This window comes from Motacilla alba, chromosome 3 (genome assembly GCF_015832195.1).
Source record: "Motacilla alba alba isolate MOTALB_02 chromosome 3, Motacilla_alba_V1.0_pri, whole genome shotgun sequence".
In the NCBI taxonomy this organism is placed as follows: Eukaryota; Metazoa; Chordata; class Aves; order Passeriformes; family Motacillidae; genus Motacilla; species Motacilla alba.
Window position 1 is genome coordinate 94,027,779 of NC_052018.1, and position 27,980 is coordinate 94,055,758.

The 27,980-nt window shown below is 34.5% G+C and overlaps 1 protein-coding gene across 3 annotated transcripts in view; it reads left to right on the top strand.

Moving 5' to 3' along the window:
• SPATA17 (spermatogenesis associated 17) overlaps positions 1 to 27,980 on the top strand; it is an 89,277-nt gene that overhangs the window by 12,957 nt on the left and 48,340 nt on the right. For all 3 annotated transcript variants that reach the window (XM_038130427.1, XM_038130428.1, XM_038130429.1), the window contains 2 exons: positions 5,282 to 5,385; positions 22,530 to 22,653. In XM_038130427.1, coding sequence (XP_037986355.1) covers positions 5,282 to 5,385; positions 22,530 to 22,653 — 228 coding nt within the window. The remainder of the gene's footprint in view (positions 1 to 5,281; positions 5,386 to 22,529; positions 22,654 to 27,980) is intronic.

Consider the following 27,980-nt stretch of genomic DNA (forward strand, 5'->3'; position numbering starts at 1 on the left):
CATTTGCTGTATTGTATCTCAAGAGTTAGAGAGCACAGGGCAATTTCATTGCTTAAACACAGAGGTGGAACTGAACTGATCTCATTGATGATATTAAGAGTGAATTTTGCTACATGAAGAAGTGTATAAACAGACCTTGAACTTCAATGAATCTACAGCAAATGAAGTTTGTTGCGGGTGAAACTGGAAAACATATTTAACTAGAAACTAGCTTTCTTCCCTGAACTTTGAAAACTGTACTTGAACAAATATATAAAACAAATATGGGGAAAACATAAAATAACTTTTGTGATTAAGTCTTTTTATGTTGCTTATTTCTTTCATTTTGTGATATAAAACTGCTTTACTTTAGAAGCCTGTATCTTTTTAAGCTAGGCACCTTACCTTTTGAATTCTACCAAATGTAGGAATATGGTGAGAATGGAGATTAACCCAGGGATTAATGCAGGGAAACTTGTGAAGAATAAGAAGATTCTCAGAATGGATTTTAATTTTGTGGCCTCTCTGAGTCCAGAATGACTCAAACTCAAGAGACCTGTACTCATCAGGTGTTTTGCTTAGTTCTAGTTCTCTCAAAGGCACAAAGTAGAATCTTATATTTGGTGCATGTTAAAGAACTGAAGGTGTTTAACAGCAGTTTAATACCTCACAAATGTACCTTTTTGTTGTTGTTATAGTTCATTCCTTACTTAGCTAGTTTGAAAGTATTCTGCAGTGGATAAATGCTATTTACTCATGCAGCTGAGATCTGTGAGAAAATATAAGATGTAAGCAACCTCTTAAAAGTTGCCTCTGTACTTCCAGATGATATTTGAAGACCAAATTTCAGAGGTAATTATGTATTCTAGTCAAATGGAGCTTTGCATTTGGTCTTTCATTTTTAAAAGAAATGGAATGTGTTCCCATTCATTTGTAATGGAAATATAATGTTGAATCATTAGGTGATATAAATCTTCAAAGTACCATTTTTTCAGTCATGTCCTTTTCTTTAATGGAAATTTAAATCAGTAGAAAACAATAGAACAGATCTTTATTTAGTTGCAAATGTCAGAATCTGATTCTCCTCCATCTAAATCTTGTGTAGCCATATCTGCAGAGGAGACTTTAAATGCTACCAGTATGAAACACTGAATGCTTTTGTGGTTTTTTCTGTCCTGTGTTTCTTGAAGATCTAACCAAGATCCAATAGCAAATCAGGCCTGTTGAGTTTCTGCACAGATCATGTGTGCTCAAACGTCAGGTTTCCTAAGCCAGCAGTTCCTTATATTCACTCATCATGAGCTTGATTCATGATTAATATAACTCAGTGTTTTAAAAATATAACAGTAACTGTGTACGTTTTTCTATTTAACCACTTTGTTTTGTCTCATGGTAATATTAACTATTTATTTCAGTTTCTAGTCACTCTTTAGAAAGGCAGTTTCAATTTTGGCATTTGAAGTATTGAGGGCATACGCATGCTCATAGTTTTGAAGCCAGTCTACATATCTTGTCCTTCTGGATTGCATTTTATTATAATCAGAGCTATCAGTTTAACCTTTTAAAATGAATCCAGAGATCTTGTTTAAATCAGTTTCAGTTTCAAGGCAAAATATGATTCTCTCTCTTAAAAGACTTAAGATTCCTGTAAATTTTCAGTAACAAAAGTAATCCTATGGCAAAAAGAAATACCATGAGCAGATGGCTTTTGATATATCAAGGTTTTGCCATTTGTTTTAGTGCTTAAAATAAACATTATTTATAAGACCACTTACATTTTGATGTTACTTAATGAGGAATATGCATCATTGATTTGACTAGCTTAAGAGGTCATTTAGAACTTGCCCGTTAACAAGCTGTAATCTGCTGAGCACACAATGACTTTGTTTAAAATTATCTGTTCAGTGCTGATCAATGACAATAATTGTTTTGTACCAATCACTGTTGAAACTTGCTAATTACTTTGAAGGGCATACACACACTTGTCTCTTCTTTTTCAAGAATTTTTTAAATGTTCACCTTGGAATTAAAAAGAAATACAGTCATAACATTATGCTTCTTTATAAAAGCAAACATTTAGAACTTTCACATTGGAAATATGAGAATCATCAGAAGCTTTTTAGAAATGGTCTTTCCTAAAAAGATTAATCTTCAGTTTTGGGGTCACTGACATACAGTATTAGGGAAACAGAAATCAGACATAAAATAATTTGAGACACAAAGCAGTTTTTCTTACTTAGGTTTCATTCAATTGAAATCAGTGAGTTCATTCTAAATAGAATGTGGTGTAAATAAAGGTAGAGTGCAGCATTTCATTGGTACACTGAGCCCATTGGAGGTAATTATAGCTTTTATACTATTTGAGCCTTTTGTCTTTCAGTTTGAGTTTTGATCCTTTAACCCAGAAATATCCAGTTCTGCATTTATAACTGTGAGGTGAAGACTGTCAGAAAGTTTCAAAGGGACCATAATCCTGCATTAATGAGCACATGGCTATATGGGAGCCAAGTTGCTCTTGTTGAGAAATTTTGAAGCCAGACAGAAAAATAAAGCTAAGATCCTTATTCACATGCAAAGGATTTTGCTTAATCCCAGATCTCTGAAGGCATACTCATTCTCTGCTCTTTCTCTATTCCTTTTTAACCCAATAAGCTTGTGTATGAGAAAGTAGTGTTGCAAAGAATATAAAATTTACTATCACCTAGTGCAAAGCAGCATGTCTAGAACCTTTTTTGTTCCGAGAACTCTTATTTGTTCATATTATAACAATATGTAGAGTTCCAAACTCCTTTCACTTAAAAACCCCCCAAAAACCCAAAAACCATAAAACCCCAAAACCAACCAACCAACCAACCAACCAAAAAACCCCAAAAAATTCAAAAAACCCAGAAAACCCCAGAAACAAAATGAAACAAAACAATAACAACAACAACAAAACCAAACCAAAACAAAACAAAAAACCCAAAAACAAACCCAAAACCAAACAAAGCAAAACACCAACAAATAACAACATGTAGGTAAAAAAGAAGTACAACTTTTGAAATTTGTTTCAAGTCTTATTTGGGAAGGGAGGAAAATTCATTCTGATGCACAAAGGGGAAATAGAGGAACATATTAACAGTGGAAGTTAATATCTTATTCTTAATAACTAACACATACCTCAAAGAATTACTGAAAGCTTTTCTGTGATTCTTATTCTCTTGTTAAATCTCACATAAAAGGATAACTGTACCCCAAGGTGCCATCAGTTGAGGCCAAATGTTGGTTTTTACTTTGAAGAATAGTGTTTGGGGGTTTGAGAATGCAAAATGGTGCCAAAGTATGACATTTTCAGCCCTGCGTTAGTTGGTGTCATTTTAGATGGTTCCAGTAAATGTCTGGAGGTGGAGAAATTGCATGCTTTTGTCAGTTGTCACAGTGGTACAGAATTGGAACTGGTAGGAGTTGAGAGAGTTTTGCCTGTTACTGAAGAGCACTCCCAAGATTTAATAATAAAGATTCTGAAATTACTGAGTGCAATGGTTACTGATAATATGGGCAATTGGCAACTTTTTATAATTTGCCTTCTCCCTGAACCAAACACAAAACACAAAAGCCATGACATTCTTTTTCTTCCCCCCCCCCCACCTTTTTTTTTTCTAAAAAAAAGGTGCTTACTTAGAAAGAGGTAGGCTAAGAAAAAAAGCCGAATGGCACAAACATGGGTTTCACTCCACTTGAAAAGTCATCCCTTGATTCTGGAAGGAGAAAGGTTGATGTAAAGAGAAAAAAAATGTTCCTTATAGATACACTGAAGTGTATAAGTTCTTGAAAAGTCTGGTAGCTAAAGGCCCACAGCAAAAGGAGAGCTCTTAAAATGTCACAAAAATTTACTTTTCTGTGCATTTAGATAAGGGTATACTGAGGATACTTGCTCCTGAATAGTAAAACCTCCAACTTCTTGCTTTTTAAATGTAGATTCTGCCTTTCAGCTGTTATGTATTTTAAGACATCTAAACTATAAAGGTTGAAGAGATGGATGTTGTAGCAAATGAAGCTACTGCAGACTAGAAGATAGAAATTGGGTTATTAAAGTAGAAAAATATTGAGAAAAAAGGAGACAAAATGCAATGAAGGAAGTAAAGAATATTTTGCAGGAAAATTAATAATAAGTTCAAGGATGGAAGGATTTAAATATGGAGGAGGTAGACCCTGAGAAGAGAGGAAAAGATGGTTACTTTGTTTTTCAGATGTAGACATCCAGAGTACACTGACCTCTTATGGCAAAGAAAAACAGGAGCAAGAGCAGCCCTCAGCCTGACTGGATAGAGCAAGTTTCATCTTTCAGCTCTACATGCCGTGGCATAGGGATAAATGAAAAATGAAACTCACCAAATGGCAGTCCTGCTAGCTTTTTTAACTTATTACAGAATAACAGAACCATTTAGGTTATGAAAAGCCTCTAAAGTCATTGAGTCCAACCTTTGATCACCACCTTGTCAACTAGACTGTGGCACTAAGTGCCATGTTCATTTGTTTCTCAAACTCTTTCAGGGATGGTAGCTCCACCACCTCCCTGGGCAACCTGTTCCAATGCTTAATTGTCCATTCTTAATGCTCACTTTGCCATGCCAAAAAGCAGATAGATGGTAAACAGGTAATGATTTCAGAAACATCATGATTAGAATTTTCAAGTATCAGAAGGTTTAAACAAATTTGTTGAAATCAGTTCTTGGGGAAAGTTGGGTAGACTAAGGGGGTTTTTTTTCTCCTCTTTTATTTTTTTCTTTGTAATTTTTTTTTCAAATGATGCTTTTCAAAATGCATCAAGATATTAACCCTTTTTGTTGGAGGACACTACCTAATTTCTATTCATAATACAACTTTATAACTAGCTACAGATAAAGAGCTTTTCTTCTCCAGGTCAAGCTTTTTCTGTTATGCAACAGAATAGTATTTCTTGAGAAAAATGAAACTAATGTGGAACAAATAGATATGAATCATTTTACATTGGAGATGAAAGAACTGCAATTTATAAATGAACTTTCCAGAAAGTCTGATTCATTGAGTTCCTGGGAAGGCTTTTATTCAGTTAAGACCTTTGCAGAACACAAATGTGAAAGTGTCCCAGTAGATCTTGGTGAAGGGGTGACTCAGTGCTACAATATTTTACAACCTACACTAATTTTTTCACTGAAACTTATCAATGCTTCTACTTGCTATCACTTTTAAGGAAGGAAGTACTTGGGATCTAGTACATATATCTGATATGCATGCAAACTTTTGATTTGAAATATACTAAGCAAGCATTTATTTCCTCCAGATCCAGAAAATGTGGCGAGGCTATTACGTTCGGAAGTATATCCATAATTTTTATGCACGGAAGAACTACCTGGAAGCTGTTTGTGTGAATAACGAGCTTGTCAGGTAAAGATAAAAGCTCCATGTGGTAAAGCATTCATTTGCTCTTCTTTTATTTGTAGAAAGTTTGTGGCACTAATTAAACTATTTCTTTGAGTGTAGGTTCCCCTCCATTATTAAATATGTACATATCTATCAGTTATCATTCTCTTTATCCTATGCCTATTCATGTTGCACCACATTCTGTTCTCATTTACACTGTTATGAATTCAGAATTTTTTTTTTAAATTCATTAGGTGTGCTCTGGGTTTGTACTAGTTTAAGAAAAATGAATTTGGCTCTTCACCTATGCTCAGAACTTGTAGGTTATTATGCCTTAAATAGGGTTTGTTGAACTAGATTCTTTTTCCCCAGTATACACAAGCTAACCCAAATTTTCTTTTTATAATTTGTTTTTAGTATGGATTGTTGACAATGAATGCAAGGGCAAATTTGGATTTAAGTTTCATGCATGAGCCATACTATGAATATTAATTGGGAAAGATACTGGTGTGGATACAGTAAAGCAGATCCTTTTCATAGTTACAGAAAAGAACAAATAGCCTGTCAGATTTCTGTCTAGAACTTTTCTTGCTCTATGTTCTTACTCTATTTCTCCTATACCATCTGTTGTCTTTCCCTGTATTTAAGCTAAAACTTCTCTAAAATAGAGGAAATTATTTCCCTCTAGTGGATTTTATATCCTGATCCACGACCATTACTCAGATAATAGTGGAAACAAACATGAAATGCTGGATGACCATGATCATTACTCTCTCAGTGTAAATGAAAGCTCTTGGACAAAATCCATGCAGTGTTTGCCTTTCAGAATGTTTGAGACAAATCTTTGCTTTCTCAAGCACAGAAATATAATGAAGTCAAGTAACCAATATTTCTAGAAATCTTGTCTAAATCACATGGCAAAGACTGTTACATAAAGCAGCATATGCAAGTTATTAATGAAAAACTCCAGGATTATCTAGCTTCTTTTATGCTGGTTCATAATAATATTATTCTTCCACAGTACAGCTGGTGCTACATCCTCTTTTTCATAACATTATTTCTTGTGCATTACATTGTTACCTATAATGAACCATACTGATAATCACCTACCTCTGATCTCAATATTATTTATTTATGTGTACTCTGTGCAGAAAGTTATGTCACAACTCAGCAAAGCCAGACTTAAGCATTCTGTTATAGCTTCAGTGGTATCTTGATCTGAAATCCTTGAAATATTCTCTCTTCTTGAAAAGGTAGAATCCTAGGAAGACTAGACTAAATCTTGGGAAACAAGTAAAGCCATAAATTCTCTGGTTTAAAATCCATATCACTGGATGAACTGCAAAACCAGAACCTGCTTCTCTGTTCATAATTGTTCTATCACTCTTCTCCATTCCCTGCCTAAACCTAGACCATGGCTCATAACTTGTTGCTTAGATGGACCTTTGATGTGTGCCAACAAAACAAGATAGCAAGTGGTATTCCTGCATTGCTGTGAACATGGGTTGGTTGGAGCTTTGTATTTTATTTCCCCATACCCAGTATAGATCTCTTCTGGTTATACCTTACTTTGGAAGACTATAAAAATATTTGGTTTTCAGTACTTTGTCATGTTGATCAAATTCCCTAGTATTTAGTTTAGGTTAAAAACCATTGAAAGCCATAAAGCCTATGCACTGCATAGATATTTTAACCAAGAAATACTTTTGTGCTCTTTAACAGGTAAGATGAACAGTATGACTTCAGGTACATCAAAATGTGTCAAAGTTGGTCTGTGTGAGCTCTTATCTGGCAACTGATATATTGACATTTTGCTGATTTGAGTCCTATATTCCAGAGTTCACAGAAATGCATGTCTTTCAGGTGAAAAAAAAAATCCATCTTTTCAGTTTAAAAAAGTTAAAAATTAATTGTTGAGCTAATTTGGACAAATGGATCTTATTATTGTTTCGATTCTTTAAATGCATGAGTAGCCAAGTGCAATCAAAAATCACTGCAGTAATCCCTTTACTGGGGTACATTTGAAAACTAATATGTATATAACCTTCAACATTCTTCTTATGAAATCTAACAGATGTTTAGTGAGGATTAGGTGTAGGCCCTCAGCCAAACAGATTTTTCCTGTCATTGGGCTAGGTTGCTGCCAACTACGTTGGCCCCAAGGTGGCCCACTGTGTTTCTTATGTTGAATATTGAGTCAGGTGGAAAAAAGATTCTCCTCATATTTTCATTAGCCATCATTGGCTCTGGACAAGTATAACCTCACTGTTCATAAACATTTTTGGATATAAAATTATTGCAACTGTGCACTGTAAAAACACAAGGAATTGTCAGAAATAGAAAGAATGCATTTATGAAATGATGGGTTTTATTAAAACATCAATGTTATGGAAATTTACTTGTTGGTGGACAGAGAGACTGATACACTTGTGCCCTTAGATTAGACTGCCTTTGAGTGTTTCACATCTCTAGAACTCCATAAAGCAGCACAACTTGGAACATGACATAATGCAGATGACTATGTGAAACTGGCCCCTGCCTCCCACACAAAGAAAGCTGAATATATTTTTAATTTCAAAATATTGTTTACAATTTGTTCTTTCTATAATTATGATGTAATTCTGAGTTGAACTACACTGTACAGTTCTCAGTTTTATCTATCCTAGAGTAACACTGGCAGAATTTTTATTTGTCAACACCTATCTAAAATCACATTGCAAGTCCTTCCATCTTATGGACTCCAGAGCCAGGATTTGTACCTAATTTTCTCCTCTTTCATTAAGGAGGAGCCTATATCAAATCATCCCTCACTCATTTCTAGGAGAAACTTCAGAGGAAGTTCTCATGAAACTTTGGACATTCTGTTAAGTTTCTTGTAAGAATATCTTAAAAGAGTTATTGACCAAAGTTTGGTTTCTTCTCATTCCTTCTTTATGCTATTTTTTTTAAAAATAAAGGACACTTGTTGTACTAAGTAGTTTTCTCAACCAGTAGCCACATCTTTACCATTCAGCTTTAATACAAACTGTCCTTATTTAATAGCTGCCCTCATTTAGTAGCCAGACCTTTATCATTTGTCTTTAGTGTGAAAACCCCAGGAGAAAGTAAACTTAATAGAAGCTGTCCCAGTTTAAAGCCATAGAGGAATGTAATTAAGTTTAACAGAAATTGATTCAACAGAAATTGACCTAAAATATAATTAAATAATAATAGTCATATTATGTGTGAGTTTCCACTCAACAGACTGGTTGCGACACTGTTAGACGTGACAGACTTAAGGCACTGCCTTTGTACAAACTGAAGATAACTCTTGGCTTTGTCTCCCAGACTGGCTAAATTCCTCCAGCATTCCTATTACTTCCCACTGCTACAGAACTACCAGGTCTGATGGGTGCTGGTGTCCCCAGTAGAGTCCTTAAGATACATTGAGAAGTGCCCGAAACAATCCCTTCAGAAATGAAAAAGAACAAATTTGAACCCTAAACTCTGTCTACATATGGACATACTCAGACTTTTAACATTTGTACAGTTTAGCTTCAGTGTAGTGATGAAATGGCTTCATTAGTCCTGAGTTCTTTTTGCCTAAAAGATATAGGAAGTTCTTAATGAAGCAAGAAAGAACCTTGTTCTTAAATATTTATTTTACTATATTTTGTTATTTAGATTTTAGTAGTAAATGCTCATCTGTAGCACCCATTTTTATTTAAGTACCAATATATACTGTATTGTATCTCAATATAGATTAGTTGGATGGTTTCATTTATAAATATATGCATGAAAGTAAATTTCATTACTTCTCAGTGCAGTTAGTGTACGTAATTTTAAGGAAAAATACTTTCTTTTGAAACATTCTTAAAGCTGCATTTACCATCTCCAAGAGCTGGCTAAATGGTTACAAGGGGAAATATGCCAGAAGCAATTAGCATAGGCTATAACTCCATATGATGCATTAGAATTTTGTTTTATGTGAAACAGTTTCCAGTCCATGATAAGCAAATGGACATCAGTTCACATAAATTAGCATGCTGGTGCCATTATATCTGAAGAATTTATGGATGATGTCAGTCGCCCAACTGTGTGATTAACTTGCAGTTTTTTGCCTAAGGTTATCTACACACTGGCCTTTAAACTATAGTAAAGGAACTTTGCTACATGTCAGGTGTGCAAGTAGAGATAAGATTTTGTGACGTATTGGTCCATTTACTGATGAATGGCACCACTTAAATTTTTCCCTAGGCACAGAACTGGGTAAAGAAAGCAGTATCAGAAAACTAACAAGGCAGTGGCAAAGTACTGGCATTGAGGTTCTTATGTAATTGAGGCAGGTAGTTCAGCTTTCTTGGCTACTGAATAAACACTGACTTAAAAGTAGCAAACTAAGGGCTGAGCCTACCTTTAATAAGAATCATAGTTTATGTAAACATTGTTGAGTTTATAAATCAGGAATTTCACACACTTGCAGGATCAACACCAAATTCTTTTTTTCATTGTTGGCATTAGTAGTGAGTAGCCCTGCAGAGTATGGCTTTGATACAAGTTTGACTAGCTGTTCTATCAGCAGATTTAGTTTCATACTCATCATTAAAACCTCCAGGTCTTCAAGACATGTCAGGGAAATAGATAATACAAAGCGATAAAAATCACTTCTTTGGCAATATGTGTATTCACGAATCATTTGTGCAGCTTGATTTTTTATAACCCTAATGAAGAGTGAAATGAAAGAGTACTTACTGCTGGTGATTTAATCCAATGTTTAGCTATTCTGTAAATATGCCTGAGAATACAGTATGGAAAAAAGTAAGATTATCTATCTTATTCTAGGTTACTGTACCATTTCTGAAGTGTATTTTCTAACATGGCAAGTACTTGGCTTCTTAAAACTTTTAAGGTATATCTATTTTCCATGGAGTGGGCTTGAAATAAATTGTTCTTTGTCACAATCATATGAGGAGAACTCGCTCAGCCTCCACCTGTCAGTTCCTTTTTGATAATGGTAAGTCCAGGTGCTGGTCATTTTCTCAAGTGTCAAAGTGTTTTGAAGAACGTATATTTTGTCTGATAATTCAAATAAAGTGTTCCTCATCATTAACTGCAGAAACAATTGATTCTGTAGTCTATTTTCTATTAGTGCCAAAGCCTTTCAGACAGCTCCTTAGAATTCTTGCAACAATAAAACCCTCATTTTTGTAATGTTGTCTTTCACTTGATGTTTAATTAACTACGTTATCTTCAACCCATCTTTTTTTACTTGTCTTCAAAGATATGGAGAGGAAATACATTATGCTTTTTAACTTACTTACCTGTAATATGAATTTTCTGGATGTAAACTTACCCTGTCAGCTTTCTCTGTGAGCCTCAGAAAGAGAGACAAGTACCAAGTATACTTTCTCATATTTAAATATTAATTTGGATTGGTAGGTCACATAATTTAAGACATCCATGCCTTTTCCAGAGGATTTTAGGCATAACTACTAGATTTCTAGGAATCTTAAAACTGCAACTTTTTGAGGATCCTGAGTACTTCCATAGCCGAAAACCTGATGCTGTTAGGATAGGTAAGATATAAAAAATGAGCTTTTGGAGTTGATAATGAAATTGAAATGAAGTGTCTAAAGTTATAGAGCAGTCAACAGCCTGCTTTAACTCCATGGGAAAACACTTTCTGAATACAGTGAGGTTAAGGTAGGAACCATTATGTTTACGCAGGAAGCTGAATTTTCAACAGAAATTCAGCTCACATCCCTCATGAGCTTTATTCTGTCCATGTCTCTTTTGAGCAAGGAGCGGAAGCAGCTTTTACCATGTTTTTAGCTAGTTCTGTGTAAATAGTTGAAGTTTTGCAGTAAACATGAACACTGTCAGTAACGTAAGTAGATGTTTTCAGACTGAAGTCTTCAATGACATGAAGGCAGAATTTTCTCATGTATTTTTATATAGCACTAAACACACCATTAGGATCAAGAGATTAAATATGAAGCTTTATTTCATTTGTATCCAAAGAATTTTTTTGTTTTTTAATCTGAATATATAGAAAGAAATTTGAGGTCACTGTGTACACTCATTGGACCAAATAGTCTGTGGTGTAAATGATTAGTTTTGATGAATAAAACAGGTGTGACAACACAGTATTGTAGGATAACAATAGTTCTGTACCTGTGAGCTTTGAAGGTGCTGTAGATTTTTTATTTGTAAGAGGTCTGTTAGAATTACTGACAGCTCATAAAACATTTTCTGTGGACAAAGACTAACTAATCATAGCCTTTTAAACTGTCTCATAGAGACAGACTTCACAGTCTTCTGTTTTCTCTGAAGAAGAATCTTCACTGTAAAATAAGTAGAAAAGGGGAAGAGGTACAGTTTCATTAAGCTTTAACATATCATTGACTGTCAGGTAGGTCTTGTTATGCTGTCCATCCTCATTTAACTATCCCACAAGATCTCTTAATGAAGTTAAGCCCCAAGTTCACTCCAGTAATTCTGTGGCAAGAGTTTGTGCAATGTAACAATTCATCACTTGTCAGGAAGGCACTTTTAGTTTATACATTTAATAAGGGCATCCTCTAGCTTGGTTAATTAGAAATGAACAGTTTGCATATTTACTAAATGCGGAGTGTCATTGCCACCACGGCCTATTGCCTACATGAATTATTTCTCTATCTGCAATAAACAGCTGGGTAATTATTACTGCCATAATCAGATAAATTCCCTCTGTAAGGCTATTCTTACATGGCAATTCTTTGAACTCATCCAAAGCTGAACAAAATTTATGAACTCCAGCAGCTAGATCACTTTTTCATAGTGTAGTGTCCCTGTTCCCTGTTTCAAGGACATGTAGACTATCATAAATATTGTGTAAATTAGGAGGATAAATATGATTACCTAAAGATTACATATTAATAAACCTGATTTTCAAAATATAATTTTCAGGTTGTAAATGATTACATTATAGCAGTTCTGGTTTATCTAATTGTAGAGACATGACAGGCCATCTATATACAGGCTATACACATTTATCAGGCAAGGGCTCTACCACTTGAAGACTAAAGACTCCTGAAGAAGTATATAAATATTTCTCATGTGCCATAGTCACTTCCGCTGTTTAGGTCATTAGAAGTATGACAAATATTATGGGCCATTTACTTAACTCACTTAAGCAGTGCTATTGTTATTAAAATAAGGTGATGGCTCTTTTTGTTGTGCTATTTTCAGTTTAATACTGAACCATAAAATTTAAATGCATTCATTTATATGTTACATAAGAAAATTGGATATTTAATTTATTTGTAGGAGCACTTTATATACAATTATATAACTAAGTTTGTTCTGTGCTATCCAAGGATTCCAGCTCATATGTGAGTTTATCTGTACATCAGTGGTACATTATATAAGTACATCAGTAAGTACTTAATTTACACATGTGTATTTTCCAGAGCATGTTATGATGTAGCTTATCTTTGAGATCACCAAAGAAACAAAAAAAAAACCAAAAACCAAAACCAAAAACCAAAACCAAAACCAAAATCAATATCAAAAGACAGGAATGTTTTTTTCCTTAGTTGGCACACAACAGCCTATTTGATCTAACATCACTATTTTGTTTTAATTATAATGTAAGATCCTGTGTCTGAGGGCTGCTAGAAAGTTGCTAGTTACTGTTCCCATACTTCATAACTCTTTATCAAACAAGTAGCTTTACTCACAATTCAGCAAAATGCTCAGAGATATCACAATGTTAAGGAAGGCCAAACAAAATAAAGTGTTCTTTGGCACTGCTGTACCCAGTGAAAGGCTTTTGAGATTAGACTTCCTTTATAATTTCCCATTTATGTCAGAGAGATAGAAACTACAGCAGTGAACACCTTTAAAATGAGCCACATCTCAGTGGTTTTTGTTATTGGAAGTGTGGTGACTATGCACTGCTTTTTTCCAAGTTTGTGATTTAGTTTTTGTCTGAGGATGTGAAGGCTTATTGATTTTTCTTTGGCATTTCAGATTTTTTTACAGTGGAAAATTACAGTCCTTTGCTTTATATTGCTGTATCCTATAATGTCCCATGAGATATCATAGAAATGCATGAGATGAAAAGCAGTATACAGTATCCTGTGAGCACATTTTTGTTTTGTTTTAAAGAAAAAGTGTCCAAAATGGAGAAAAAAGGGGATTAAAAAAATTGTGTTAGTTGTTTTTGATTCTCTAAATCAATATATATAGACTTTTCTGTTATCTAAGGAGAGTTAAGTCTCTGAAGTGTTTACTCAGAGAAGAAAACAGAAAGACTATTTGTCTTCTATTTTTACAGTCTAGAACAGTCATGAGTAATTACAAAAAAGTGGGTTTTTTTCCCTAGTAATAATGAAAACAATCTTATTTGGAATCAGATGATTTTTCCTGACTTCAGATCTATCACCAATATGATGTCTATCAATATCCAGTTTATAGCAGTATCTATAAAAAGCCCATTTAGCTTCATCTGAACAATCTAGTTTTGATTTAATAACATCAAAAGATATCAAAATTTAGTAAATACCCTTTTAAGTCCAATCTAGGAGTTAATTACCTTTGGTGTTCAATGTAGGTCCCATAGTTCCCCACTGAAACAGTTTCATTTTATCTTTGAACCATTATTTCTTGTTATATTCAGCTCAGCTAGACTGAAAAGTGTGCTAGACATAAACAGCAGAGATCATTGAAAAATGCTGTCTCTGCTTAAAATAATTGTTACCATTTTGGACAGACCCTCAAATGTCCTTTAAAATACTAAGCATCAGAACTCAGCATAGTTTTGATGACTAGGAAATTAAAAATTTTTTTTTCTTCTGTCAGTTTATGCATTCGTTTGTATGAATGCTTTCTATCATGTGAAAGAGCTTCTTCACATCTTTGTAATCCTTCATGAAATACCTCCTTTAAAAGCCATAATTCTTCACATTGTGAGCATGACTTTCCTTAAACTTTGAGAAAATTTTACTTATTATTATACCCCTTTCAAATTCCTCAGACTCTTCACCTTGTAGGGATAATTGCAGGAGTCCATTAACTGGTTTGTCCTTGACTCTGAAGCTAAATCCCAATGTTTTACCTTGAACTTCACAATTCCTGCTACCTTCAAACCAAATCAAGAAACAATGTGTTTCAAGAAAGCAACATTTTCCCCCTCTCTTCTCCAAGTAAGCTATTCTATTCTTTTCCAATTAATGAACTGTTTGCTAAAAAGCCGATTTGGTCTTTCAGCTTGCATGGCACCCAAATACATGCAGCACTCATTTGCCTACTTGTACTTGATGGAGAGGCCTCACAACCATCTACAGCTTTGTGTTTGGCCCCTCAGAAAAGATTTAGTACTCTGACCTGAAGTTTATGTGCTTGATTGTAGACTATAGAATATATTGGATGTACTCTTTAGACATGTAAAATTGGATGTTGAAATATATAATTAAGTGTAGACTCATTTATTAAGTAGAACCAAAATTTCAGAGAACAGACTTCAATTCCTAGTGTAATTTCTTGCATGGCATACTAAAAATGCCTGTTGTTTTTTGTTTGTTTGTTTCTTTGGTTTTTGGTTGTTTGTTTTTTTTTTCTGGTGTTGATTACTTTGAAATTTTCAAGACAGTAAGAGATAAGATTTCCTAACACTTCTGAAAATTGGAAAATTGGGATCTAGTTGATATTTCAGTTTGGCAATGAGCCATTGCTGTGAAATCACATACTAACAAGTAGTACTGCTGTATTAAAAAAAAGTGTCAGACCTCTCCCAAAATAATTACAATTGCTATATAATAAAACTATTCCTTTACTATGTCTTTCATAATGTTTTATGCTTTAATAAAAAATGACATCATAGATGCTCAAGTGGTAACACCATTCCGTGAATACGAAATTAAGAAAACCGTGAGGTACCACAAAAATCACTATGAAGTTGTGAGTCTTGGCATTGCTGCTCTGCCATACATAATAGGTCATTACATAAAAGCTCTCTCAGCCTTGCTGTTGTAAAACCTTTTTAATATAGACAAAGTGTACCATTTTATTTATCAATGTATGCAGACTTTTATGTGAAAGTAAGTGAGGGATGTGAGTTAGTGAGTAGACCTCAGTCAAATTGTTTCATAATACTCTGAGAAGGAAAATTAACTTAGCTGATGACCTTTAGAAGCTATAACGGCATGTTTGCTTTCTAAATCACATAATGTTGAATATTGTAAATGTTGCCAAGTACCATATATTAGAGTAAAAGAAGTACAGATATGTCTACATTGTACTGCACTGCAGCAGAGAGATAACAGTTAGCTTAAATGAGTTCATTCCAGTACTGGGAACAGCTTAACTGTAGCAAAACATAGCAGTGAGCTTTCCTCTAGTTATTACTGTGCAGATGGTAGCATATATAGTCTTCTGGGAATTGCAGTGCCAAAAGATAACAGATACTTTCACATGACATTCACTAGAAAACTTCCAGTGGTATTTGGCTGTGGTTAGACATCCTCTTTTATATGTTGCAGGAAAAATTAGGAGCATGACTGCTCTCTTAGCAGCTTAGAACTGACACTGTGCTAGAAATGACCACTGCTGCTAAACTGCTGTCAGAAAAAATTGTGTTGGGGCTTTGTTATCCATTCTGGGCCAGATCGGCTTTGTTACCCTCAAATACTAATTTCACTGTTTAAGCTAATCACCAAATACTAATTTCACTATTAAAGCTAATCAATCAGGCTGATTTTTTATGAAGGGGTCAATAGCAAACAAACTATTTTCACTAGTTTCACTTTTGAGTGGAAATATTTTTTCTGTTAGGTTTTTCGGTATAGACCTGGGCATAAATAAAGTTGAACCAGTATACCCAGATCTGGTTCCTCTGCCAGCAGAAGCTTTGGTGATTAGTTGCTCTTATGCTACATCCATAATAGGTGGGGTTTGTAGTTTAATTAAATCGAAATAATTAAGCTGAAAAATCATTGTTTAGATTGGACATTTTACAAAATTTTTTTTAACTTCACAGCATTTTCTACTGCCAATGAGGATAAAATAAATTTGCCTTAAGGATATATATATACAAGGGAAAAACATTTAAGCCAAGAAGTTTGCACATTTTGAGGAAATAGAATAATCTTAAGAGATTAAATATGAAAAAAATTAGGTTTTTAGTATATGTGAGGAAAAAATTCTGTATGAGTTGTTATTGAAACCTTAATTAGAAGATTCAGTGTAGTGGGTTAGGAAAATACTCTGGTTTTAGTTCTAAGCTGCCTCTGCAATCAGTCGCTTGAAAGGCTGTTGCACTCTCTTGAGTAACTGTGCAGCAGTGGAAATTGGAGGGATAAGAAGGATGCATCCGTCTGTTCTTCCCTATCGCCTGGTACATGCTGTGCCCTGATCTCCTGATCTGCACAAGGTATTCATTCACTGTGTGCCCTTCACCACCATGTTCATCACATTTCCAATGTCGTGTATTGATCACACTGTGGACCTTGACAGTGGAACTGGTGTGTCACTTAATACCATTGGCACTGTACACTATGTGACTAGGGGAGATAGATAGATGTGCTACGATGCACACATTATAGTGGGATTTTAAGTTGTTATGAATTTCTTTCTGTAAAATTAATACTAATAGGAGATACAGGGTGTTTTCATATGTCTACAAATTGGCTTTATTTATTTTGAATTTTTCATATTAAGGAATCATATTTCCTGGTCACTGCACTGCAGGGACATCCACTGCAGAGCAATAATATTCCTCCAGATCTTGAAGAGAGTGTCATGATTAATTTGTTGAATGAATTCATGCAAACATTCAGAATTAAAATTAGTAAGAATTTTGGACATCTATTTGTGGTAGATCTCATAGGCAGTAAGATATCTTGTACCACTAATAATTGACTGCTGCTTCGAGCATCTATCAAACTGCAACTTGAGATCAAATATTTTGGTCAAGAAATGCTGTCAGGATACACACAAGACTATACATCATGATAGAGAGGAAAAGAGAGTTTTGCTTGCTAAATCTGAAGGGGTTCATTTAAAAAATAAGAGAAATGTTGAGGATGAGCAAGCTGACTGATGGTACATAGCTAACTTAACTATGTAGTATGTGTATTCTGTTAAAACTTTGCCTTCAAAGTACAGAGTTCTCTAAACTATTCTTACATCCTAGGCTGGTCTATAGATATATTTCATTGTTTTCCCAAATTTAATCGATTAAGTCAAACAACATTATCATGGCAAGTTATATTCCATTCTCACCTACACCAACGTGACGTTAAATCAAGTGGCATGCAGTGGTATACCAAAAATTATTGTCTCACTAATTTTATTTTACCTTCCATATTCTGTATTTGAGCAGGGAGAATGATGTATAGTCAGGAAGATTAAATACATTTAGGTTATCTCCTCGTATGCTAAGGTTGCCTATTGCTTCTGTTGCAGGAATTTTATGATTTGGTGTCTGAACTGTTTAAAATCACAATAACTTAATACTTTTTCTGGATACTCTAGGCAACTATACTGATTACTGGTTTTTATTGGATGCCCTTTCCTTTAGTTAATATAATAATTTTGTAATATTATTTGGCCAAAGGACCACAGAATGCCAATGGAAATGCAAACAGAATGCAATAGTTTGATAAACTTAAAAAATAAAGGTCAGTGTGAATTTGTAAAATGATGAAGTTCCATGCAGAATTATTAAAATCTGTATATTACTGAAATAATCACTCGAAGACCTTTCCAAAAGTGCCAGGAACAATATTATATGTGTATTTTTAACCTTTATACAGACAGCAGGAGCACTGTCAACTGAATTTGCATCTCATAGCAGGAACCAACACCATTGCCTACTGCATAATGAAGAATCAGAATAACAATAAGTTACCTTGTCAGATGAATTTTTTTTATTTGCAAACTATATGGAGCAAGTAATTTTATCATTAACAATTCAGTAGGTATTTAACAGATTTGTTACACAAGATCATTTTTAACCGTGGGTTTTGAGCACATGTGTTGATAATAATATGCCTATTTTCAAAAGCATGAAACATTCCCTATGACAAGGACAACACACTTTGTGTTAGCCAGTATATTCATGTTTTTGGTAAAAAAAAATGCATCCTGAACTTGCTGTAGTAAACACTGATATTCTTCTGATTTGTTTAATAATTTTCAGATCATGATAAAACATTATATTTGTTAAAATATCCACATACTTCTCCTACAAAGGTATTCCATAAAAATATGTGTGGAAGAAAGTCTGATTAGACTGAACTTATATGGAAAGCCAGGTTTGTAGGAAAATGCAATAGATTCTGTTAATATATTGAGATAGGCTTTAAGATAAAGAGAAGATTATGTGCTAAAATAATTACCCAATTTTTGAGTTTTCTTAATAAGCAGTACTTTTCCAGCTAGGAACTATGAAACAGATGGATTGCTTACAAAAAGAGAAAGATTATCAAATACCCCAAAACATGTTTTGTATTTACAGAACTCTTTTTCTCCTGCAAAATTTGTTGAAGCTTTAAAAAAGTAGTTCAAACAATTTACCTTCTTCCACTTCACACTGAACCAGGAAAGGTTCATCCTGATGCGAAATTGGTCCAGAATCCACAGTGTCATGCATCACAGCTAGTATTCATAATGTCACAGAGATGATACACATATATCCCAAGAAAAGATTGCTCAATGAACCCATCATATTTGCAAACAAAGAGAAGACCAGCAGGAAGTGTACTGATTTAATCCAAAAATCATTTAATTTACACTGATTTCCTATTGACTTTAATAGAATTTGGATTTATTTTCTCTGGGAAGGCATACATGTAGAAGAGCCCAAGCATGAAATTTCCCAGTGAACACATTTCCATGTAGGGTGTGTGGAACTCTACCTGCATTTGGAAGGTTAAGTTTATGTTGTTAGTATCACCTCTCCTTCTACACGTTATTTTGTAGGGCAACAGTGAAACCCCTGCACAGTGCATGGCATGTTAGTATTAATCTGCTAATGTGTGAGATAGTATATTCATATCTAGCTGCTTTAGATTCTCTGCTTTTGTTGCTCCTTTTCAAATGCTTGAAAGTATGGTAAAAGAGATGAAAGTTTCAGGTTCAAATAGCCTGAAAATAAATCTATACTTATGCTAAAATAGCTGTGTCTCCAGTCAAGAAATGTTTGGACTGCTACATACCCCTTATTTTGTACTGCCTCTCAGGAGGGAATCATCCTGGGAGCTATTATCCCTGTGACAGAATTGTCTGCATGTTCTGTACAACTGTACAGGGCAGTATAATGCCTGATAGAGATATTTTAGAGCAACTGACAAAATGTGTCTGCTGCAAAAGTATGCTGAAAATTATTTGTAACTGCTTAAAAAATCTCAAACTTTTACATGGATTATGGTGCAAATATACTGAGGGTATGTGATAATCAGGAATGATCATGATAGCACTGTCTAAAAAGATCATGAATTACATGGAACTTCAACAAGTGTTTTAGACTTCATTTAATTACAGAAAGTAATGACTATTAATAATTCATTCAAAGCAATCTGATAAATTCCCACTGATGACAGCGGGAAACATTTTGCATCCCGTTGTCATTATTTCTGCAATACAAATCTATATCTTTGACATTATTTGTGGGTTTTTATCACCAGTTGAGTTCTAAATCAAAAAGTTTCCATATTCACTGTTAGGAAGAAGTACCTCAGTATATAAGTATGTTGATTATTATTTCACCAGTTGTAGATAGGGGTACTAAAGCTGAATAGAAGGGTCTGTAATAAAAAAAGGAATAGTAATAAATATGTAAACCACAGATCATGCACTCTGATATTGAAGGTAAAGAGGAATAAAATAAAAGAACAATGTTGATACTATATGTATTGTCTATTTATTCAATTTTTTTTGTGATTGATAGATATAGAACAAAGAGTTTCCTGGTAAAAAAATGCTTATGTACCTCCATGTAGTGACTCTGAAATCTGTACCTTGAGGACAAAGAAAGGTCGCCAATCTCTCCAACTCCTAGTTCTTTGTCAAAAATGGACACAGTTAATGAGGTTTGTTTGGTACAGCACAAATTCTCAGACACAGATAGAGATCCTTTCAATGGAAACAAATTTGTTTGGCTTTACCAGGTTACTTAGCGATTAATAATAGCCTTGAGATGCAGGTCAGAAAGGTCATCGTCCCCGCTTGCCAACACAATCTAAAATGTGCAGCTACTCCGGCTCTGCAGGCTTTGAGGCCCCAGAATGCTATGCATAAAGTAAAACAGGCTATTTTCCAACTTCTTTTTTCATTTTAATAAGCAATTTTCAAGAGAAGGGTGGCAAAATGGGGGCCATGCCACTCTAAGTAATTCATTTATTTTGCAATTTAATCTTATGTTGGAAAAAAATTACACTGCTGCAAAAGCATAGCATGGTGATTTTTAAACGTCAGTGTGCTTCATAAGTAACCTTGTATGAAATATTGTATTAGCAGCCTTTAACAGTAAACTGCAACAAAAAATGTTTTCAGAGATTCAAAAATACCAGTGCATCTTTTCTGATCTGTATTTCCTTTTAATTCTATTTTTCTTTTACAGTTGAAATAAAATGTTTAATTACTTAATATTTTATTTATTTTAATTTATAAAATCTTGAAAGATAGCATGAAACAAATATAAGTTCTACACTGCAACTTGTATTTAAGGATGTGATTTCAAAGTGTTCATATTTATAAACCAATTATTGCTCTTTCATATATTTGGATGAACTAATTTAAACATAATTAAAATATTAAGAGTAAGTCTGAGTCACAATCTTAAAAAACACTTTTGGGAGCAATATTACTTTTCCATAGGATTATTCATATCAGCAAACTTACCCATGTGCATATTTTGACATTATTTGACCCATGTCCTCACAGTGTCTTATTTGGTACTCATTGAAACAACTGAGACTAATAATGTGGACCTCTCCAAATAATCTGTTTTGCAGGAATATTTGAATTATAAATATTTAGTTATGTGACTAGTATTTTTTTCTTTTTATTTTATTGTATATATACATACTCAAAAACATAAGGACTAGAGTTTACTCACCTAATTAAACTTTTTAGCAATCTAAATGCTTGACTGAATATGCTTGGTTTCTTTTGGCACACAGGTTAATTTGAACTAGCCATTTTCTAATAACAAAATTAGCAAATGTTAATCAAACTAACCTTTTTTAACTGGGTCAAAAAATTCTATACACATGCACTGTGCACAATAGCACAGAATTTTGTTTCTTATAGAACATTCATTCACTCTCCTCTTTGCATAATTTATGGCAAACCTGGCTCTGTGAAAAAAAAAACCAACATCAATTTGTAAATCTATGCCCATTCTCTGTTCAAGTTTTCCTGTAAACATTTAGCTGGAATCATGTTTTCTCCATTCTTTGAAACCTGGTGTTAGGTATAGTTCCATATTTCTTTTACAATGAAAAGATTTTCTGCACAGACTCACACATTTAGATGGCTCTGTGTGTTTGCACACCTCTGTTGTGCAGTGCTTCATGAAGCAGTTCATTTCCTGGCTCTTGTGGTGGCCTCTACAGCTCTCATCAAACCAGAGCAGAAATGACCTGTGCAAGGAGACCAATGCCACAGAAACTCTTCCTAAGGACAATGTATGCATGAAAGGTTCCCATCCTGTTTTCCTCTGTGCCTATTTTTTCAGCCTTACTCAAGGATCCAGGAGTGAATATCATCTCCTATCCCATGTCTGTTATCCTCTCTCATTCTGTAAAATCTCCCCTGCAGATCTGGAGGTGTTGCAAGGCACTAGCTGAAACATAAGTGAACAATCCATATTTATATTATAATAGCTTCCACTTAGAGAAATTAAAAGTAAAATGACTCTTAAAGGCAAATAAAAGGACTTACATGAATACTATTTTATCAAGCTGTAAGCAATGTGAACCTCCTAATTTTGATCCTTTTAATTCTGTTTCTTCTTAGTTATATCTATGTAATATCCTACTGCTGTGGAACTGAAAGAACACTAATTTTACATTCTCGTGGTGTCAGTACACTGCCAATATATAAGAACAAAACACTGTGAAGCTGTGAAAGGGTTAAGAAAAATAGAAGACTAGCATGTCTTTTGTTGTTATAATATAGTTTGCGGACTTATTTTATTACAGGCACGAACTTCAAGAGTATGCAGAAATGAAGGAAGATGAAGAGAAAATGAAAGACCTGGAAAAGAAAGAAAAGGAAAAGAAATACCAAGCCCGAAAGATGCATTACCTCCTTAGCACTGAGCAGGTTGGTAGACCTGTCCCTGACAGCTCATGCAAACCACTTGGGCCCCCAGCCTGACAGAGATAAACTAGCAGGCTGAATGGGACATGACTTGTTGAAAAGATATCACAAAGACACTACTTTGAGTTCAATTTAGTGCTTTTCTATAGGCAAGAGCAGGTACCATGACTATTCTGTGACAGTAGCTCATAGAGGCAGCATCAGCACTGCTGACAGAAAGAGTCCAAGTCAGCAGTTTGATCTGCCACTGTGATAACACAACATGAAGGGCATAACCTCGCTTTAAAAACTCATTTTGACTGGCTTATTGTTGTGTTGTTGCACTTGTCAAGAACTAACAAGTTATTAAGCTGAGAAGGGATTTCATTTTTTGCCCCCTTTTTTAATTGAGCTAATGCTTAGGCTGGTGCAGTGTTCTGCTTGTTTTTAGGAGAGATTATAAATGTGGGTTTTCAGTTAAAGCTTTTCTTAGAACTTCCTGAATCAGCTTATTCAGCATGATTGTTTTCACTCAAAAATGCTGAATACATCTTAAATATTATTATTATTAATTCATTTTGTATCAGTATTACTGGTACATTATTCCAAACTTTCTTATGGAAGCTGCTTTAAACAGACAGGTAAACATGCCAGTAGATATACCTAATATGAATTTGATATGATTGGTAAAGCTTGTGGGTTTGCCTTTTTTTTAGTTCCCTATTGTAAACTTTCATTAAAAAAAAAAAAGGATTTTGTCTCCATAAGTGTTTGGTGGCTTATTGTTCTTTGTACAGATATGGAATTAACATGAAATATTAGTACTAACTTAATGCTTGCTTTTTTAAAGTTGTTAATCACAATCTGTGTTTAAGAACTGCTAATCCTAAAGAATGCAGGAAAAATACTATTACACTTAATGACAAAATATTTAATCTTCCCTTAATCTGATTGTGAATTATTTGTGATATATCCTGAGGATAGAAATGTGGTTTGATTAACTAGATCTCATTTATGAAAACTCGATGTGCAAATTACGTTGAAGTATTTTTTTTAAAGCATAGTATAATATAAGTAAAAAATAGCATAAAAAGTTTTCTCAATGCCTATTAGACAAGGAAGTTAGTTAATGACTGAAATTAGCTCACTATAATTTATTTTTCCACGTGTAGATCTAGGATATTAAGAATAATCTGCACAGTGTTTTACATTGTTTTAAACTGTAGAAAATTGGGAATTCTTGTTTTAAACAGTGCAATTTATAGAAACACATGCATTTAATATACTTACCTGGAGTAGAAAAATTGTCAGGATAGAGACATGGAGTGACTTGTGGTCTAGTAAGATTTTAGTAAGCTCAGTTCACCTCCAATGATACAGGCTTAGCAAGCTGTAACACTTTTTAAGGAGTGGCAATTAGTTCCTCCTTTCAGTCACAGAGGACTGCTGGTAGAGGGCAGCAGTAATTGTTATGTTCTGATGAATTTCGGTTACTAATTTTACAGAATTATAATTTAGCTAGCAGTGTTTTTAGCTAGCAGAACAAAAAAAATTCCTGGTTTTGCTTGCTGAGATGGTTTGTGAATACTGAGACTCAGAGCCCACAAAAGTTTTTCTTTCTGAGAGAACTGAGCTCCAAGACCTGTCTTCTTTTGCAGGTGGTATTTCAAAACATAAGTAAATGTAAAACAATGCAAAACCTACAGACGACTTGAAAGCCATCGAAGATATATTTGAAGTTAACTGCTTACTGTGAAGTCTGTATTCTACAAGTCCACATAGTTGTAGAATTTGCTGTCTTGATAAGATACAGGGCAAATTATTTCCATGCAGAATTTACTGTTTTGATGCTTTGTGCCTGACATTTTGCTCTCTAATTGTCTGGTCTTCTGACCTGGCTACAGCTACATCTTGCTGCTTTCAAATAACAGTTAATTGGATTACTGAGCAAGGATCATTCATGTCTCAGTAGAAATAGGCAGCAAAAGTCAACACTTTTGAGTGAGTTAAGAAAACATATCATTTGTGAGCAGGATACATAGCAAATGAAAAGAGGACATTGATAAGCTGGATTTATTGCAGAGTCATGCATTACCTAAAGCACAGTAAGTTATGGAGATGACCTGCCAAAGTTTGGTTCTCTTCCCCTTCCTGCCATATGCACTGAGATTCAGTGATGGAGCTGAGCCACCTCATGCATCAAGGCTGCAGGTGTTCAGGCAGCTTGTATGGACAGCATTGAAAAATCTCTGTTTGCAATAATTGTTTCAAATATGTCTTATAGTTTGGAATATTTTTGTTTTAATAGAGGGGAAAAGGATGGAAAAAGGGTGTTTACTTATTGACAGAAAAGAATTAAGGAATTGTTGCTCCTCAATTTTTGTTAAGAAAGGCATGTCAATTTTCATTCTTCTCTTCTGAGGTGAAGCCCACAACAACATTTTAGAAGTGTGTTTATATATCTATATATCTATATCTATATCTATAGCTATATCTTTATCTATATCTATGTCTATATCTTTATCTATATACAAGGTGTGCCCATTCCTAATTGCTAACATAATTTTACTTTCAACAAGTAAAGCTGAAGAATGTGAGTGTCAGGAATGTACAGGGGTGTCTGGAAAGGATGTAATAGCATGGCCTATGATTAATTTAGTGTTTTGTAATTTTCATGAGTTCACTTGTTATTCAAGCATTTATTTCTTTCATAAACTGTTACTTTATTAAAAAAATTAAAAAAACACTTTTGGGTTGCTAAGTGCAAGAGATTCCTATGTAAAATACAGCAATAATTCTATGAGGTGGCAACTTTGTGACTTCCAAACCACATTCAATTTTAAAAATAAGATTCTCTGTATTTCCGGTTTTAATTTTTTTTATATAAAACAATCCTTTTCTTACGTGTTTTTTTACCTTATCAGGCTGATAAATTTTGATTTTATGATGAACATAATAAAAAAAGTTTTTGTTAAGAACATTTCTCATAATTTCCTACTGGTAAAAAATTTGTTTTCATAGTTTTTACGTGTTTTATCATGAACTGAATTGTGATTTCTTATTGACACATGAAACTTAAAACAACTAAGTTTTTCTTACTAGTCCAGAATCACAGTATGCTATTTCCACTACAGTGGTAATGATCCTTTTTTTTTTCCAAACTGTCATTAATAAATGAACTACTTATTAAATGTGGTTTTCCATTATAAATATATTTACCTATGCAGATTATTATTCTATATCCCTGTAGTTCCTCTTTCTGCATTAACAACCTTTACTATAATTGAACAGGTTCTTTCTTCTGCTCCTTGTCGTATTTTCAAGGCCAGCATTTGTAGAGAGGGCCATCGTCTGCCAAGTGCTGACAAATGACCTTTAAAGTCAACAATGGAGAAAAGCACTGAATACGTTCATGGCACTTTGCAGAAGTAGGAATGAAGAGCCCGCTTGTGTTGAAATATGTGGTGGTGTGATTCCTGTCACTGGTATTTGCAGCCTTTCAAGAAATTTTGTAGTTGGTTTTTGTCTTACAATGATGATGAGAGTCAGGAGTATGACAGTCTAAATCCAGAGATCCAGTATCAGGCTAGAATGCAGACCTGTGTTGTTTTCAGTATTTGCTGACAGAGCAAGCAGCAATGCTGAGGTGATTCTGTGAGTGGGAGCAGGTGCATCAGCACCTGCAAGTCCACAGTGGGATGCGGAGCAGAAGCCAGTGGTCACCAAAATATAGAGCAGAAGTGGTCTCCTGTAGAGTATTAAGGTCAGGAGAAGAGCCCTGTGGAAACAGTGTTCCAAGTGCCAGAGCTGTAAAGGCCTTCTGCTATTACATTTTCTCCTGTCACTGAGGAGAGGATTGGAGAATCAGCAGTGCAACATATTTTTCCCCTTTATAGTTTTTTACTGTATAGTAAACAGTGCTGGGTGAGGTAAAAGAGAGTTTTAATTCTCTTTTCTCATTTCTTTTGTTTCTAAACAGATGAACACAATTACTTTTTGTCACACAAAATAAATATTAAATTACTCCAGGAAGCCAAATTTCTTTTGATCTGCAAAATCTTGAGAGCTTTTTCACACAATTGAAGAACATACTTGTACATTGTTAATAGTGTGGTGTTATAAGTGCCTCGCTTAAGCTTATCATTGCTGTGGCTGGTGGACTGAGTCACAGCCTCTCTTCTACAGCTTTATCTTCTTCTGTGATAAATCATGCTGAGAGTAGATGAACTAATGCTGCTTCTCCATTCTCTGGGAGCTTCTGTTCTATCTGAATGCTTTAACTATTGAGACCTTAGAAAATTAATTATGCTGTTATGTGTGTATGTCTACTCTTGACTTTTGTATAGAATCTTCTTTCTGTTAGCCCCCAGTTAGAAGACCTGACTGGGTCAGACTTAAGGCTACTCTGCCAAACATCCGATCTTTGACAGTGGCCAACAGCATGGCCTAGGGTAGAGGAATAAAATGGAGCAATGTGGCAATATAATTACTGTCAAGAATACTCTCTCAGTTTCCAGGAAACAGTAGTTGAAGGACTTGTAGTCTTAGCTGTGAAACTTTCTATTTTTGTAATATTTAGATGTTCATTTTTGTCTCCATATTCCTTCAATTCCTGCCTCTCTTAATACCCAGAGAAGGAATGACCTAGACAGGGAGAGTGGGTTGAGAAATCTGGCACTAACACTAGCTCTCAAGTTGTGCTTCCTTGGAAAATCAGGTTCACTCATTCTCCTTGCAGTATTGTTTTGCTCATGCATGTTCATTTCACAGCTTTGCTGTCTCTGATATTCTGTCACAGGAGAATATGCAACTGTAAAGTGCTTTATTCTTTCTCCACAATTTCATCTGGTTCTGGGGATTGCCTCTGCCACTGTGAGCAACACTGAAGTCCATCACTTTTCAGCCCTCTTTAGCAAGGTGACAGTTTTTCCTGACGTCCTTGGGCAGTTTGTGAACAGATACTGCACATAAGATCCTGGTAATTTAGACCTGCAAGGGAAGAACAAAGTCCGTGTGTAATAATAGGCCCTTTTCATTGTGAAAGTTTTAGAAACTATGGCATTCCTTTTAGCAGCAAGATACGAGTTCTCTTTTTGGATCACAGTAATTTAGTTTTCAGTGCCTGCTTGAGTGTGTCACCATCTGTCTGTTGAGTCAAGGCTAATAAGTGGATGATATTGGCCCACATTTATTCCCATTGAAATAATGCTTTGTAAAGAATTACTCGTAAGGATATTATAGCTGATGCTGTAAAATAAGAAAGTATTTTTGAATTGAACTAGTCTTGACTGAGATGATCCTTTCCAGGGACATATGTGAGAAAGTAACCCTTTAATAAATTAGCACTATAG